The sequence below is a fragment of the Mustela erminea genome, chromosome 5, assembly GCF_009829155.1.
Source record: "Mustela erminea isolate mMusErm1 chromosome 5, mMusErm1.Pri, whole genome shotgun sequence".
NCBI classification, from domain to species: Eukaryota; Metazoa; Chordata; class Mammalia; order Carnivora; family Mustelidae; genus Mustela; species Mustela erminea.
The window spans coordinates 145,214,851-145,231,704 of record NC_045618.1 but is presented as its reverse complement, the minus strand read 5'-3'; the positions used below and the strand labels follow the sequence as shown (position 1 = coordinate 145,231,704).

General features: G+C 53.4%; 1 protein-coding gene across 13 annotated transcripts in view; it reads right to left on the bottom strand.

Annotated features, from left to right (window-relative positions):
- The window catches only part of KLC1 (kinesin light chain 1), a 60,670-nt gene that overhangs the window by 3,184 nt on the left and 40,632 nt on the right, over positions 1–16,854 (bottom strand). Inside the window, exons 13-16 of one of the 13 annotated variants that reach the window (XM_032345411.1) lie at positions 13,307–13,468; positions 6,693–6,823; positions 3,112–3,178; positions 396–2,087 (exon numbers count right to left, since the gene is read on the bottom strand). In XM_032345411.1, coding sequence (XP_032201302.1) covers positions 2,022–2,087; positions 3,112–3,178; positions 6,693–6,823; positions 13,307–13,468 — 426 coding nt within the window. In that variant the 3' untranslated portion in view covers positions 396–2,021. Of the gene's footprint in view, positions 1–395; positions 2,088–3,111; positions 3,179–6,692; positions 6,824–7,752; positions 8,340–9,035; positions 9,087–13,306; positions 13,469–16,854 lie in introns of those variants that run through there. The other 12 variants (XM_032345413.1, XM_032345412.1, XM_032345414.1 and 9 more) reach the window with 12 other exon arrangements.

Genomic DNA, 16,854 nt, shown 5'->3' with positions numbered 1-16,854 from the left:
CTCCCTACGATACTGTAAACACGACACGAGCGCCACAGGCTGCCAGGGAAGGTCAGGAGACCCAGGCCTCCCACCGCCTCCCCGGCTCTGACATGCCGGGGAGGGGCCCTGCAGACGGTGGCCGGCTCCTGTCTGTCCTCTGGCCAGGGGCCCGAACTGGACAGGAAGCACGTACAGTGGGTGCTGGCTGGACTCTAAGGGTCCCCTCACTGGGAAAGGAACACGTTGCGGAAGAGGGACAGCCACCCCCACTGCTGCTCTCTTCAAGAATGTTCGAATCCACGAAGTAGGGATGCCCGGGCTCATTCTGTTTTGGTACAAGTTCAGAAATCAGACATCACAGATTTCCCGGCGACAACCCCAGAGACATGGAAGTTTCGATGACGTGTGTTTCGGGAGGCCGGCTGGCTTCTCTCACCCTGGCTACGTTTCCTCACAGCCCCACAAGGCAATGTCGGCCCTCAGAGAACCAAGGGCCGAGGGCTCCCAGGCGGGGAGGGTTCAACAAACGCCCCCCCCTGCTGCAAGCGGGACATTAAATCCTGTTCTCGGCCCCATGTTCTCCAGACACATGTGTCGCTAAGGGAAACGGGTTAAGCTTCCAATGCACCAGATCAGTTTCATGGCCTGAGAAGAGCCCTTCGGACAGAGGGGACAGGACAGCTCCCAGGGCCCTCCCTACTGATCACATCATGCCCCGGCAGCCCCTGAGCCTCGAAGGGACACGAGGACACGGCACTGCTGTTCTCTTGGCTTGAGCATCTCACAACCCATCCCACGTGCAAACCAACCCTGGAGAGCACTCCCGGCCCACCAGAAGCTGCAACACCGGACAGTCGGGCGCTGTGGAAAGGGGGGCGGCCGTGGAAGCCCCCCAGCCAGACCCATGGGCACCTGCAGGCAGAACAGAGCACCGATCTCTGGGCAGGAACAGGCACACGGCCACACCACACTGACGAGCAAGGCCAGGCGCTCCTGTGGTCTTAAATGATGGGACCCTCCACAAGTTCCCAGCCCGCAGCCCCCAAGGGACACGTGTAGTACTGGGGGACCCCCAGGAAGACCCCTCACACGTACCCAGGCAGAGTGTGATTCAGGAGGAGGAGGTGCCTGGGGACAGGCAAAAGCACGTGTCCCGGCAGTAACCCCACATAACACTGAAGTCACAAGCTGCAGCTTGTCACCGGGAAGCACCACGTCCCAGACCACCCCCCCCTGCAGGCTGCATCTCCCCACTCCCGCCCGTCCCCCTGCTCACCGCCGCTGCCATCTGGAGTCACAAACCCTGTCATCTGCTCAGAATGTTCTGAACCTACGAGGCAGCCTCACGCCGCCCCTCCCGGGAGGGCTGCAGGGTGGACTGGGACACGTCCCGTCAAAACCTACCCCGTGCTACTTAACACTACAAAGAACACCTTTTGAAAAATAAACCCACGCCCCCATGTGCTTGATGCTCAGGGTCTGGCAGGGGGACATGGCCTCCGCTGGGCCGGGCGCGGGAGCCCGCGGCGCGTTGGGCAGAGCGCGTGGAGCGGCTGCGCTGCGGGAGCGGGGCTCAGCCGAGACCCAAACCCACCAGGGCGGCCCCCATCTCTCCCGCTCCCGAGCGCCATTCTGAACCCTGGGGGCACCGCCAGAGGCTATCAGATGCACAGTGTAGAAGGGAGCAGCGCGAGGTTCCAGAGTCTGAATTTACAGCCTTAATACAGTGTGAACATTTACAACCGATCCTGGCGTAGCGGCAGGGAGTACAAGTGTCCCGGGAGCAGCGGCCGCTTCCCAACGAGCTGCAGCCACCTGCCGGGGCCTCCGCGGGCCGGTCTCACGCTCACACTTCGGCCCCTCTTGGACAGCTTAACAGAATTCGGGGCAAACCTCCAAGAGGCGGCGACAGCACTAGCTAGAAAAGGAAGCAACCCCGGAGCTGGGGGGCCCCTGCTGAGTGGGGAGGGGCATGGCAAAGCCCCCAGGCCTCAGTGCTTCTTTAGTCTCGGGGGTTCTAGCTAGCTCTGCCTCGGCCCTCAGTGGGCCAGGTCAGTGTGGCTGGCACTCAGAGCTCGCGAGTCTGCCAGACAAGGATTTCGTTCCTGCGTGAGAAAACAAATGAAAAAATTACACTTCACCCGTACTCCAGAGGGCAAGGGTGCTGGCGCAGGGTGTGAGCACCACAGCAGGACCGCTCCTGAGTCTGCTCGGCTCCCGGGCACGGGCCAACACAGAGACATGAGCCCAGGACGGCTGGGACAACCGCACCTTCGGCTCTCACGAGCAGGCGCGCTCCGGGCACACGGCCCAGCGCTACCAGCACCTCACGTCTGCCCAGGGGCCTGGCAGAAAGCACTCTGGGAACAGCCAGTGCCTAAGGTGCGGGGCCTGAGGAGGGAGGCCTGCGACCACCAGCGAGTGTCCAAGAGGTGAGCAGCTGGACCGGGGCTGCCAAGAGGTCCAACGGCCAGGCACTCTGGTCACTGGTGGGCAAGCAGTAACCGCTCCGCCACAAGGCTCTCCCTGCCGGAAGTTCGGCTGCCAGGTCCGCTCAGCACCCTTGGCCACAGCCGGACAGTCACACCAGATGTTGAAAGAAATGGAACATCGGAAGAGAAGAAGGGGCCACAGTTTGAAATGTGAAGGGGACAGCTTCATGCAAGCCTTGGGACACCAAAACGAGTGCTCAAGACTGGTGTGAAAGTGACAGTACATCAGTTACATTAGTAAAGGCCTAATAGTTTTAAAACACTGAACAACAGCTTAACTGGACAATGAATTAGTTACAAACTTACCAGAGGCTAAAAATCATACAAATTAATAATACCCACTGAGTGGCCAAGTTTTGATACTACTTTATCAGAATATTTAAATTTTAATTGGCTTAATCCGACCATTTAAATGCGTGAATATGCAGAGAACGTTCAGGACTCGCACATTCCCACAATCATGTAATCAAATTAACACAGAATCGGGGAATGTCATTATGCCACGTCTCTAAGACCCAGAGACACTGAAGTGTCCCCGAGGCCGTCGGAGGTGGCAGTGGTGCCGGGAAGGGCCTGCGGCTGCCCAGCGAGCCTCGGCCAGGGAGTCAAGGGCACTGAGTGGGGCAGGGCTCCTTACTTGGAAACGGTCTTCAGCGGCCTTGCCACCCACGTTAAGGACATTCAGGGAACTGGCCCGCTTCATGCTGTGAACAGGGTAGTGGACATGCAAAAGGACAAACCAGCGTGTCAGTCAACCGAGAGCAGCAAACACAGCAAAGACACCCCTCCAAGGCCTCTGTCACCATGCGGGAGTCCCTGGAGCCATCCCTCATGGAGCGTGGGCCTTTATCTCACTGGGACTGGGGTGTCTGTCCAGTTCTTAACATGGACGCCCCAGGTGTATCCGTATGTAAACCCCAGTAGAGAAAAAGCAGTTTCCCTGTGTCTGTCTCAGCGACACACTGTCTGAAACACTGTGTGTAAACCCCACACGTGGTTACACGTCCCCATGTGACACCTGGCTCGCGGAGGAGCTGAGCAGCTCTGCCTGTCCAGCCCTCTGGCTCGGCCTGAGTCTGCCGGGCACGTCAGGTCAGTTTGAAGAAGGGAGCCTGGCGCTTCCCCCAAACTCACCGCTCACCCTAAGGGACCATGTAAAAGACCTCTTGAAGCTCAGCGTTAAGACCTGATACGTATCTACATGCTTGTGTACTTTGTATGTTTTTATATTAAAAGGAAAAATTTTTTATTAGCCAAATAAACTCAGAAGCTAGGATTCCTCTGCTTTCAAACCAAAATTTGAAACAAATTTCATGGCTTTACCTTCAAGGAAATCTAGTAATTTAAATGTGTATTAACTTTTTCTCCCACTTGACACCTTTAGAACACCTGATGAACTATCCTGCACATCACCTACCCCCTGAGCGCAGTGGGGGCCAGCCACGCTACCACTCCCGCCTACCGCCAGCAGGCACGCCCTCCAACAGAAAACCACCTTCGCTTCGAAAGATAAAAGAGCGGGTGCTCGGGGATCTTTCCAAACGTCTGCAACAGGAACCGCAACGGTGAAGCGGCTTCGGCACGAGCAGCGCGTGCGAGCGTGTGCTCTGGGAGCTGACGCGCGGCCGTGAGGCTCGAGCGCGCGTGAGGGTCAGCAAGACCAGACGTGTCAGTGTGCCGGGAATGGGCACGAGGGCCCAGGTCCCCACCGAGTGGCCGCCAACACCATGGGCACCGCGTCTGGAAAACAGCAGGTACTTACCGAGTTCTCACTGAATGAGCTCCACCAAAAACAAAGACCTTAATTCACTTAACCTCAAGTAAAATTCACTCCCAAAATCCCCGAGCCAGGACAAACACGAACACGACAACCCCACGAATTCTACGGAAGTGCAGCTAGATTCTGCACAAGCTTCCTCTACACAGCACTACTCAAGAACAAAGGAAAATTCACACCAAATCGCACTGGCGACTTGCACACTTAATTCTTATTATTTAAGTGGCCAATGGACTTTTTCTAAGAGTCATAGGACCCTCCTCCTCACACTCTTTTCCTTACAAGACGCAAGTAAAGACAACCTGACCTTGCCGCAAGTCTCCCCCGGCACAGCGAGCTCCATCCACACCCCCCCCACCACCACCGTGGACAGAACAGGAAGAACACCAACTTGGGGCTTCTCAGAATGTGGTCTTGGACCAGCAGTGCTGGCACGAGCTGGGAACTTGCTAGAAAGGTCAGTGGTGTGAGGGGTGCGGGGTGCAGGCCCACTGCACCATAAACTGACGGCTGGGGCCCCAGCGGTCTGCTCAGACGCCGCCGGAGACGCGGATGCTCAGGTCTGAGAGCCACCGGTCCAGTGAATACAGTCACTCTCACCTTGACAGGACTCAGTTTTATGCATTTTATGGGACAAAATTCCTAGAGCCATTGACGTTTTCATCAAGTTCAGTGAGGGACCACCTCCAACACTACACGTGACGATGTGCGTGCACGCGTGTGGCCAGCCCCGTGGGGCTGTGGGGGCGCTCGCAGGGCTACGTCACAGCCGAGACAGAAGCCGGCACAGGAGGGAGACACAGAACTGAGCTCTGTCACGTGGGGAGGAAGGGCCATGTCACGGACTTAGTGCCAGAACTGGACTCTGCATTTAAAAAGCTTCAGAACATCCAGATCCGCCAAGGGCCACAGCGTGTCTGCCCTGGAGGAGCCAATCGATGGCGCATGGAGAGGACCGTGGGGACAGAGCACTTCTGCACATCAGATCCAGGCCAGGGACATTCGCTACGCAACTGTTCAACGGTTTGTTCGGATCCTTGTTACGTGGCCAGAAAACAAAAACGGGGCAGAGTGACCTACCATTTAGTTCTGTAAATATTTTAAAACAAGCACTTTATCCCAAAGGCAATTTCCTTTCCCGGATGCACATTCATCCGTCGGGCGGCCGGCTCTGGTGCCGAGAGCAGGACAGGAAGGCAGTCTGCTGCTCAGCCCCACGTCCTTCCAGAAGCCCCGGCTGGCTTTCAACACTGCATCTCCCAGGCAGTTTCGCAACAAACATGTGGCGCTCACAGACTCCCTCTTCAGAAACGGGCTTGGAAACGTCCTTGAGAAGCAGGGTGACAGCCACCTACTCAGATCAAATTCCCTGTCCTGCCATACGTGCCATCAAAAAAATGTGTGTGTCCCCAGCAGAGACACCTGGGGCACAGGGCGGAAAGCAGACCAGGGCCTCGCTCCCCAGCTCAGGGGCTGAGCCTGCACGGCTGCACTGGGGGACCCAGGGGTGCAGGAGGTAGGCCCTCACTGACAGAGACCAGAACGAGATGGGACGCCCCTCAAAATGCCACGGCAGGCAGCTGGAAGAGCCTGTCACCTCCAGTCTCTGACACGCTGTGCGAAGGGGCCCCGTTTCCCAGTCCGGCAGCGGGAGACTCCTTGCCCATGGACGGGGAAGTGGAGTCACTTGGACAACGGAGTTTTACTCAGATTCCATCTTTAAAAAGGAGGCACCACTTAGGAATTCAGAGTTTCACAAAACAGCTGACAAGAGTGCCTCTGAGAAACGCATCCCAAACAAGATGCTGTTCGTGCCAGAAATAACCCAGAAACCGGGGCAGACTGTTAACACTCTGCTGCATCTTGCAAAGAACAGAATTCCGAACCAAATTCCTTTGACAACTTCAATATTATTGTTCAAGAGACTCTAAGACCCATGAGTCTGCCTCCTTTAAAAACACGGAAATGTGGGCTGTTGTTCCCAATTCCTAAAGGAACCGCTTCCACTCCAGTCCTCCAACTGCGATCCTGCTTAACACCATCCCTCTCCCTGCAGTAATGCGGGTGAGTCTCACACAGTCACAGCTACTGGTACGATTTTAAAAAGATTTTAAAAGCTAATTTTAAAGGATTTACACTAACACTAATTTAAAAAGAGAAGGAACAGCTATCGAGAGTAAGCAAGTGATCGTGCTCCGTGTTTTCATACAAAGCTCCCACTGGTCGATGCTGGGGCTCTTCTGAACGCGCAGCAACAAAACCGCAGAACCGCACAGGCCAGGAAGCCCCGCCCTTCCAGCCTCGGACCGAAGCTGCGCGGTGCTTCTCTGCCGGCCCGAAGACGCGGGCCGGAGCCGCTCCAGCCCCGGGGCGGGGACGCGAGGAGCAGCGGGGACGCCGCGCAGTGGGGCGGTCAGCAGGGGCTGCAGGAGGATAGTTACCCGGGGTTCTTTGGGTCACTCTCTCGAGAGCTTCCTCCCTTCAGCTTCCTAACCAGCTTCTCACTGCTGCGTCTAATTGAAGCCCGGAGTTTGCTAAAGGAGCCACTGCGCTTTAAAGATCCCGTGCCGTCCTGAAAGAGACGTGAACACATGTGAGACTGCAGACGGCCCGTCCTGGCCTCCTGAGAGGCAAAGCTGAATGCAAACAAGAACTCACATCAGGTTGGCCTACTTGTCTGTGACCTGCTGGCAATACGGTTGCTACAGAAATTACGTTTGCCAGGTCTTGTAAATACACTTTAAATAGAAATCTACCCACTTTAAATTTCAGTCAAGACAATCCAATGATCTAACAAAAAATAATATCCCCAAAAATCGTATCGCTGTTTTGAAACAAAAGGTCACACATGGAAACGGTCTCAAGGAAATTAAGGCTGCTTCTTGGAAGATCACCCAAATCAAATTCCACATTTAATAAAAACAGAAGCATCTGGTCCCTGTTTAACAGAACTGGGCCCACACCAGTGAGGGCTGACAGAGACAGCTTTTTTTTAACACTTTCGTGCACAGGCAGCACTTAGGTGCACTGCTTCTTCCGTAAATTCCATCATGTTTACTGAGGCATGGACGCGAGCGTTCTCTACACCTGAAGTGGGGCTTGTCCTCACAGCCCCACAAAGCAAAAGCCACACGCTCTTCTGACTGAGCCCGCCAGGCGCCCCTTTGGTACATTTTTAAAAAGTTTTATTAAATGCTGACTGTAAGTGTGGTCGGAAATTAAATGAAACAGTCATTCCATACAAGAACTGAACCCCCGACACCTTGCAGGTGTCCGGCTCTCATCTAAGTGGCCCCGGTACTCAGTGAAACATCTGGCGGTATCTGGGTATGAAAACCAAGAACCAGAGTTTGAAAAACTGTGTGTATGAGCAACTTTTATTCTCAGAATGAATCACTCAGTGAGATTAAAGCAGCCCCGTTCCTTCAAGAAGCCACGCAGTGCCGCATTCCACGGAGAGAGTGAGACGTTCTATCGGGCAGACAGACACCAAGACACGGGTCAGTTGGAGTGAGTTTATTAGAAGTTAGAAAGACACAAATACACAAATCACTGAACACTTAAAGATTAGTGGAGAAAAGCAAAATTGCCAAAATGTCACAGAGACTACACAGCAAATGCTACTTGAGCGAGATCCTAAGGGGAGAGCCCGGGGCACGGGCAGCCCCGCCGGGTCTCAGAGGGCAACAGAAGCAGCACATGCCCTATTCCTACGGCCTAGCTAGTTCCACGGTCACTGTCATGCCACGGCATTAACACCTGCAGGAGACTTCTAACTACCTTTGATCAAAGTGAACGACTAATCGCTCTTAATTCTTAAACTCACGTATCACACAGTAAATGGTTTTTATTAACACAGTTGATATTACTAAGTACATATCTGGCAGAGCTACATGTATACAGAGATAAGGAACCCCCCAAAAAGGACAGCAGCACCGAAAGGAATGGCCAGTCACAGAGAGGTGGCGCTCTGACAAGAATCCTAGGGGATTGCTAAACACAGCAGTCAGCACTGGAGAGAGAAGGAAAGCTGGAGAAGCCGCCCGTCATGCAGGAGACAGTGTGAGCGTCACATGAGGCAGCTAGGCCTGTCGGACAGAAACGGAGAGAGAGAGCCCAGTGAGCCCGCTGTGAGAACAGAGCCAGCCCCCACGGAACGCAGCGCGGCTTACAGTATTTCTAGGTCACAGATCTCGGCAGTGCTTCTCATCCCTTTAGTATCCGGGATCACCTTCCGCCTGCTTCTATCAGCCCAGGACCAAGAGGTACTGGGCCCGTCTGCTGCCTTTTACGACTAGTCACTCGTGTCATCAAAGTAACACTCCGTGCCCAGAGCGTGGATTAGCACTGTGCTAGAAATCTCCAGGATACTTACTATCACGAGGTCCAGGAACTGTACAGAAAGGAGATTCCATATTGAGAAACATCGACAGTGACCAAAAGATAAAGGCTGCACATAAGAAGAGGCTGTTCATCAAACCTTTAACTTCATCAGGAATCCTCTGACACCCCTGAACTCTTGTGGAGTTCTGACATCAGAGGGGACTTTCTCTTAAGAGCTCTAACCGTTTAGACAGTTCAAAAACTTGAAAAAAACCAATGACTTTAGTCTTTAGCACATTTTAAACATGCAGTTGATCCAAATTATCCAAAGTAAGATTAATTCTAGAAAATGGATTTCCACAGGCAGCAGTGCACCCCGGGTCTCAGCAGACCGGAACCCCAGTGGTCCCGTACGGAAGCCCCGGCCTGCAGGGACCGAGCCCCCACCCGCTCTGACTCACCATGGGACGCTCAGCAAATCATTTAACCAGCCCGAGCTTCATTTTTCTCATCTTTAAAATGGAAAAATAAGATTTGTTACCAATTTCCCGCAAATGTTGGGAGGACAAGAAAACACAAGTTCTTGTTGCTCTTTCAGAGAAAGGACATTTAACTGTTAATTCCACAGACAGTACAACCCTGCGGTTCGTTTCAGAATCCATCGCTTACACTAGGGCCGTGCTCCTTATCCCTCCCAGGCCACTCAGCAGACTACCGGGGAGCGACCAGATTCCGGAAACACTTCATGTGGGACACACACAGGCCTCGCCCTGCAGCAGGCGCACAGGAGCTGGGCTCGGGAGGCAGCACCTGGCTGGGGGGGGGGGGGGGGGAGCAGGCTGCCCACCCCCTCCTCGCACTCACCCTCCAGAACCAGCGGGAGCAACAGCAGAAGCCCACCCCAAAGCCCACCCCAACCCCGGGTGGATTTCTGTTCAGTAAAAGCTGGAAAGTTGGGAGGTCTCCCGCATTCTAACTCTTTCAAAAACAGTCTACTTCTCTGTACTGCCAGGAAAGAATACTTAACATCAAAGAAGTGGGTTTCTGAACAGAAATGAACACTGTAGCATATAAGCTAAGAAACAAAAGGCAGTAATTCTTTGTTCTTTTTCTTTGTTATACTCTTGTTGTCTTCCTAATACAATTTTTCAAAAGATTTTATTTAGTAAAAGAAAAGATTTTATTTATTTATTTGACAGAGATCACAAGCAGAGGCAGAGAGGCAGGCAGAGGGAGAAGCAGGCTCCCCACTGAGCAGGGAGCCCGATGTAGGGCTCGATCCCAGGCCCGAGGATCACGACCCCAGCCAAAAGCAGACGCTCAACCGACTGATGCTTAGGAAGGCGCCCCTTCCTAATACCATTTTTAAAACTAACTCTATTTCTAATTAACAGTCTGTACTATCCCATTCCTCAGTCATCTTGGGCATGAGGTCAGTATCTTTGGGAAAACAAGTGCTCCCATGCGTGCAGGAGGGGCGGGCTCCTCCGGAAGGGCCCTGCTGGAACTGGCAAGTCAGAAACAGGACAGAGTGGAGAAGACGGAACGGAGGATGTGATGCTTCCTGGGGCCCTCGTGGGACAGCTGCACAATGGCACAGCGCAGGAAGCCCACGCATTCGAGGGGCCCAGACTCCAGGCACGTGGCCACAGCCCTCAGAGGGGACGGCAGCCATGTGCACAGCGGGTAAAGTAAAGGGAATCCAATCTGGCCAAATAGGATTCCTATGCACACAGTATTTGCATCTTTAACGGGACCAAAAGAGAGAACTCAGACTTATCTTGACAATGACTTTCAGCTCTGTGTACTTTATACAAAAATAAGCGTGAGGCAGTTACGTTTTCCAGTCCTTTAATCACCATCTTAATGGTATGTACTTAACAGAACTGCACTTCCCTAAAAACTTGATCCAGAAATGTCACATGAATGATTACAGTATATTCGGTAACCTTACTTCTCCGGCATTTTAACAGCACGGGATTCTGTGCGGACCCAGACTCCTGGCAGCTGTAGGGCACAATCAGAACCTAGACTGCCCGACCTTGGCCCACACTGCCCTCTGATTTTCATGTTATTTCTGAATACTGGGACCAACCACACTCACTCACATACACGGGCTCCTGCACACGGCTATGCCAACAGAACGGGACGGCCGTCCCCACGCTGCAGGAGCGCCTGCCCCACACGGCAACAGAAGGCTTCTCCCTGCGGCAGCAGTTAACTTTTTAAAGGGCACCGAAATCCTTTTTTAAAAACTTAAAATCTAATGCAGAACCCCAACATAAGATACAATCTAGATGGCACTTTCTCACTGTAAGTGTGACAAGTTCCTAGAATAACACGCACCAGTAGAACCGGGAAGCCACCTTTAGAGAACACCAGGTTGAAATACGAAACTACAGAAGATGGGTCTAGCCTCGGCACCTAAACTCCCAGTTTGTTCCCAGTTGGTCTGGACGGCCTGGCACCCAAACCGTGCACAGGTAAACGACTGCGGGTGGCCGCTGCTCTCAACCACGTGCCTCATCACCACAGGGAACGCCGGACTCCCACTCTGAGGGCCTGAGTCGCTCAGTCTCACACCGGGGCAAAGTCTAACATGGGGGCGCAGTGCAGGCGTCTGGACTGAAGGCGGCATCCACACAGGGCTCCTTCAGCAGCAGACACCTGCACCTCTGTCGGGCAGACTTGAAAAAAGTCCTGGTGTGCGTACTGCCTGTATCACCTCTTCTTAAACCATCACAGTACGCTCTGAAAATGAAAGTCCGGCCTGAGGTCGGGAGAGCTCAGCACCACCTCCTCAGAACCTGCGAGCCAGGCCTTCCCGCGAAGGCCGGACTGAGCCGGGTCTGAGCAGGGGCTGCAGGGCCCGGGGGTGAGCACAGCAGCCCAGGCACTACCCCCAGGCAGTTCCGGAGTCACCTGATGCTTGATCTCAGACTCTGAGAAGAAAGGGCCCCTTCTGCGGCTCAAGGAAAGTCCGGAACGACCTAAGATCTGGGATCTACGTTTTTTCATCCCGTGGACCACCACCACCCCCCAATAAGCCCTGCGATGGCCTCTGGAGAAGACACAGAGCCTCTAGTGTCCAAGAGTCAAGTAAAAAGGTGTCCACACCCCCGTGTGAGTGTGCTAAGTGAGCATGTCCAAAGCGAGACACAAAATGTGAAATGGAAGCAGGGCCAAGAATGCACTCAGAGGAAGGATGACTTCTGCCCTCTGCATCCGTGACTCCGGCAGCAGGCCCCATGGGAAGCCCACAGGAAGCCACCTACCAGCCCTGCACACTGGGCAGAAACCAGCTTTCCCTCACCCGAGTCTCAGACAGAACTCTGCACTGTAAATTATTTTATGACGGGACTGCACGACAGGATTGACCTAGAAATACTGTCTCAAGAAAAAGTTCCTCCAGAACTTCATTCAAGAGAACCAAAACCTGCAGCCTGGCGTCTGCAGACCAGGGAAGGGATGTGACCCTCTACGCGAGGCATGCAGGGTGACAGGAATCACAGGGGCAGTACAGTACACAGTGTGGCCAGACGCAGGAGAGAGGAGGCCTGGCCATCGCCGTTGATGTGTTAGACTACTGCCCACTGGGGGAATGGAAAAGCAGATGCTGATTGGTTGTCTTGGCACAGAAACACCAAAGCAAGGCAGCTGCCAGATAAAGACAGTCAAAAAGACGCTCTCCCTAAAATTTTGGCCTCTAATATTATGTAGAAAATATTGTATCCTTATCAAACCACTCCAGCTACAGAAAATCCCCCAAATAAATACCTTCAAAAAGATAAGAGTATAGGAAAGCCCAAGATTACTATTTGGCAAAACATCTGCAAAATTACCTAACCAAACTGCACCTACTGCAACTTCAAAGAAAAATAATACAACATTTTGATGGGGCACCTAATCCTGCATTCAACTCTCCCTGGTAAAAGCAGAATTCCAAAGACGCCAGCTCAACATACAAAAGCGTTGCCCCGCGTGACCAACATTTGCTAGAAACAATGTCCGGGAGGCCACACACTCTTTGGCGACCACTGGGCAAACAGCAGTGGCGAGAACCTCCACAAGGGCAAACGAGCAAAACCCAGAGGTAGAGCTTGGCTAGGAGCGACATGTTCCAAACCCGGGCACGTGTTCTGGATCCGAAAACCTCTAGCAGAGGACTGTGCAGGCAGATGAGCCACAGGACCCTCAGCGGGAACACGGCAGTCAGCACCGAGGGGGGCCGTGAAGAGCGGCCGCCCCAACCGCTCTCATCTGGAGGCCAGCTCTGTCTGAAACAGGACTTCCCCTTAAGGAATTTAAAGCAATTCTCACACACCTACAGCACTGGTCAGTGACATTAGGAGCACTGGAGTTAGCAACGAAAATGGGTAAGTGAAAAAAGCAAGTTAGTTTTCTGCCACATTAACCCTAATATTAAAATAAAACCAGGTTACGGACTGTGGCTCTAAGTAACCAGGACACTCAATCAGCATTTCAGCGCTCAAAGTGAAGCCAAACAGCTTTCATGGGTCCCTACGGAGAAGAAAATGACCACTTCAAACAAGTAACAGACTTCATTATTAGCAGAAGGTAAGCACTCACAAAAAGCTTAATTCATACTTAATTTGAGGAAAGGACAGTGTCTAGCATGTGAGCCAGAGGAAACTGCAGGACAGCAGTCCTGCTGGGCGCCTGGGCCAGGCGGCCTCCCGGCGACCGGCCGGCGGCTGTGTACTGTACTTACCCCGTTCCACTCTACGCTCATACTCACTTCCTCCCCTCCGTCAGGGCCGCTCTCGTACTTGACCACGTCCACGTTCAGACTCTCCCGGCTTCTCCGCTTCTCCATGTTCTCAGGGTCATTCAGCACTTCGGCTACTCTCTGTTTGTGAACATTGTCAAGACCCTGTGAGCCAGGCAAGGGGGAGGGTTGGAGCCGTTAGAAGGAAGCTTGACGAAGGACTCTAGGACAGCTGAGCTTCTCCCGGGGAAGAAACAACCCAGAAACAGCACTTACACACAGAAGAGTGATTCTCAGAAATATACACTTAAGACATTTCACTCTTCACAAAGCTTACCTCAAATTAAAAAAAAAAAAAAAAAAAAAAAACAAATACTGGGCCCCCGTGAGTGATCTGCACACTTAAGTATTCACAAGGGAACGCAGTGATGCACACAAGTCTGAAATGCTGCGCCCAGCACAGGCCTGGTGGACAGAGCAGTGGGGGTGTGTGCCCGAGGGCAGCGAACATCCACGACAGGCCCGGGGAGGCAGGCGTGCAAGCGTGCAATTCCCTCCACTTCTCTGCTTGCCAGGCCTCACGGTGATGCTGGGACACACTCCCACCAGGGAGTGAGGAAAGCAGCAAGCCCTCGCCTCATTTCGGCAGGGAGGGCCCCACGCACACTTGGGCTAAAACATTCCCGCACCACGAACATGGCCGAGACTGTTCTCCGCGTGCATTTCAGTTTGAAAGACCCAGACGCAACACGTTCCCTATTCTAAGTGGGATTTTAACCCCAGCAGCTCCTGCAAATGGGACACCTGTACCGACTTTCACAGTTTCCTCCCCAACAGGCACACACCTCAAGCAGACGCCGTGCCGCTGTGACTCTGACAGTAAGGCAGACCGTGGCCCCGCAGCCGGCAGGAGGGCAGCACTCCCGGTAAAGCATGGCCAACCCCTTCCTTTAAATTCCTGCAACTCATGACCCCAGACTTGGCTCACTTGATACACACTATCCCGGCACCTGAGAACGAAGCCCGGATTACTGGCAAGACTCCTGAAGATGAGTGGTGGGCACACTCCCGGGCCAGGATGGGCACCAGGACGGCCTATGCCACCTGGCCTCCCCAGCAGGGCCCGCACACAGCCAGGCCCCAGGAGGCTGCCGACGCCACAGGGCGCTCTCCCCCCACGCAGCCCTCCAGAGCCAGAGGACCCCTGAAGGGTGACGGACCTGAAGAAAGGGGCACGGGCGGAGACAGCACTGCTACCGGGTCTGCTCTCATCACTCTGCACAGGTTCTTTAGAGAGAAAAAAACCTCTCGGGCATATATGGGCTATTCGAATCTCAGACAGAACTGGCCATGAACAAGCACACAACGACCGACACACATACCACTAAGGAAGGGAAAACTCACACCTGCCTCTCCGATCCTCCGAAGAGAAACCGAAACCAAACCCCCCTTTAGGTAGCCTCGCCTGCTGCCACGCACTGTGGAGAGCCATGCAGCAGGAGCTAGGAGTCACGTAGACGGATATGCCTGAGGAGGAAGGGCTGTGAATGTTTAACCCAAAGAATATGGGTGCGCTCATGGGTGACGCACAAACAATGCCTAGAGTCACAAGAAAGATATATGATTTACCAGGAGTCTTGGGAAAGGCACAAGATCTGTAGAACAATAGAGTCACGTAGGCGCCCACGAGCATCTCACATGCTCACGGATAAGGTCATAGGTAGTATGTCTGATTGGTGCTTAGGTGTATCGTGTGATGTGGTGATTGGGCATCTCTAACTATTGTTAACTATAATAAGGGGCTAAAATTGTGGCGCGGGGTTCCTGAATCAAGATATGTAGAAGATTGTCAATAAAGAAGTTTGCCACTCAACCTCGTCTGCGGGTCATTCTTGCGGGTCGAGAGCGACAACTGGTGCCGAAACCCGGGAACCGCGACTCTGGACGTGGACCAAGGATTGGGGTAAGAGCAACGATAAGGAAAGTGCATGCCTATTTCCTGTCTTTAGACGGGAGAAAATTCTCTGGGGACGATCCTAAAGGGCTAAAGTTTTAAGTTCCTCAGAGGGGAGAAAGTTTCCGGAATGGGAAACGAATTAGCCAGATATAGAATGGAAGGTCCATTGAGAGATATTTTGAAAGCCCATGGCACTCCTTTAAAGTCTAAGACTGCTCGTGCCTTCTTAAAAGAGGCCGGCGAGATTGCCCCCTGGTTTATAGAAGAAGGGCTCCTAAATGTGCCACAATGGGAACACCTGGGCGAGGACTTAAAACTCTGCCCCTCTACATCCCCGGGGACTCTCGCCCTGTGGTCCCTGGTGAAAGTATGTTTGCATTCCCCCTGAGAGCCCCTGCAGCGAGCAGTACTACAGGGAGGGGAAGTTTTTGAGCGAGTGAAAGAAGAATCCCGTAAGGGCTCCTCCCGAGACTCTGACCCCGAAAGCGAAAGCTCAGAAGGGATGTCAGAAAGCGAGTTGCAGGAGCTAGGAAAGATAGAGGCAAACAACAAGAAGGAGGAATCTCCCGGTCTCCAGACAGACTTGGAAGCCATGAGGCAACGATTTGAGGATAAAGAGGCGGAATTGCAAAAAGCATTAGGAGAGTTAAGAGTGCAGGGAGAAGTAATAGCGCAGCTGAGAGCAGGGGCGGAAGCCGCAGTTGTGGCACAATCGAAATTAAAAACGAAAGTTACGCCGCTTCCGCATTCTAACCCCACGGCGCCACCCCATGAGTGGCCCCCGCCTTATAAGCCCAGCTGCACCAAGACGTGCTATTGTTCGGGCTGCGCCGCGGAGAATTGGAGAGAGGTCTTTGGCCCGGGAAAAGGTTTTTTTCCAGTGTTAGAAGATCAGAATCAGCAGAGGTACCACCAGCCACTAGATTTTAAGTTTGTAAAGCAGCTGAAGGAGGCAGTTAGCGGCTATGGGCCCCAGGCAGCCTTTACGGTCTCCCTTGTGGAGTCGCTGGGAGCACTCTACCTCGCTCCCGAGGATTGGGCCAACTTGGCCAGGGCGGTATTAAGTGGAGGACAATATCTAGAATGGAAAATCCAAAATCAGGACAATTGTCTGGACACAGCACGGAGAAATGCAGCCGCGGGTAACCCGCAATGGAATTTGGAAATGCTGACAGGCACGGGGCCATATCTCGGGGCCCAAGTGCAGAGTACATACCCCCCTGCAGTGTATTAACAGATAGCCACGGCGGCCCTCAGGGCTTAAAAGACTCTGAGAGGGGCAGGAGACTTGCAAGGCCAATTATCCAAACCCAACCCGGTGCTTGGGTGGCACCGAGGTTCCCTTTGTGTTTTCCCACAGGATGCGCCTGCTCCACTCTGGGTGCCGGAACGCCTCACCAGGCTGGTGGCCGTGGAACCTGTGGAGGGTGCTGGTGATGGTGATGATAGCGACGATGACTGTCCTGCAACCTGTCCCCGTGAAGGCGGAGTCAGTTCAACTGTGGCCGAGACAAGAGACTGCCCAGCTTCAAGCCCTTCTTCAAATGGCTCAGCATAGAGTGCAATCTTCTCACCCTAACTCATGTTTGTTACT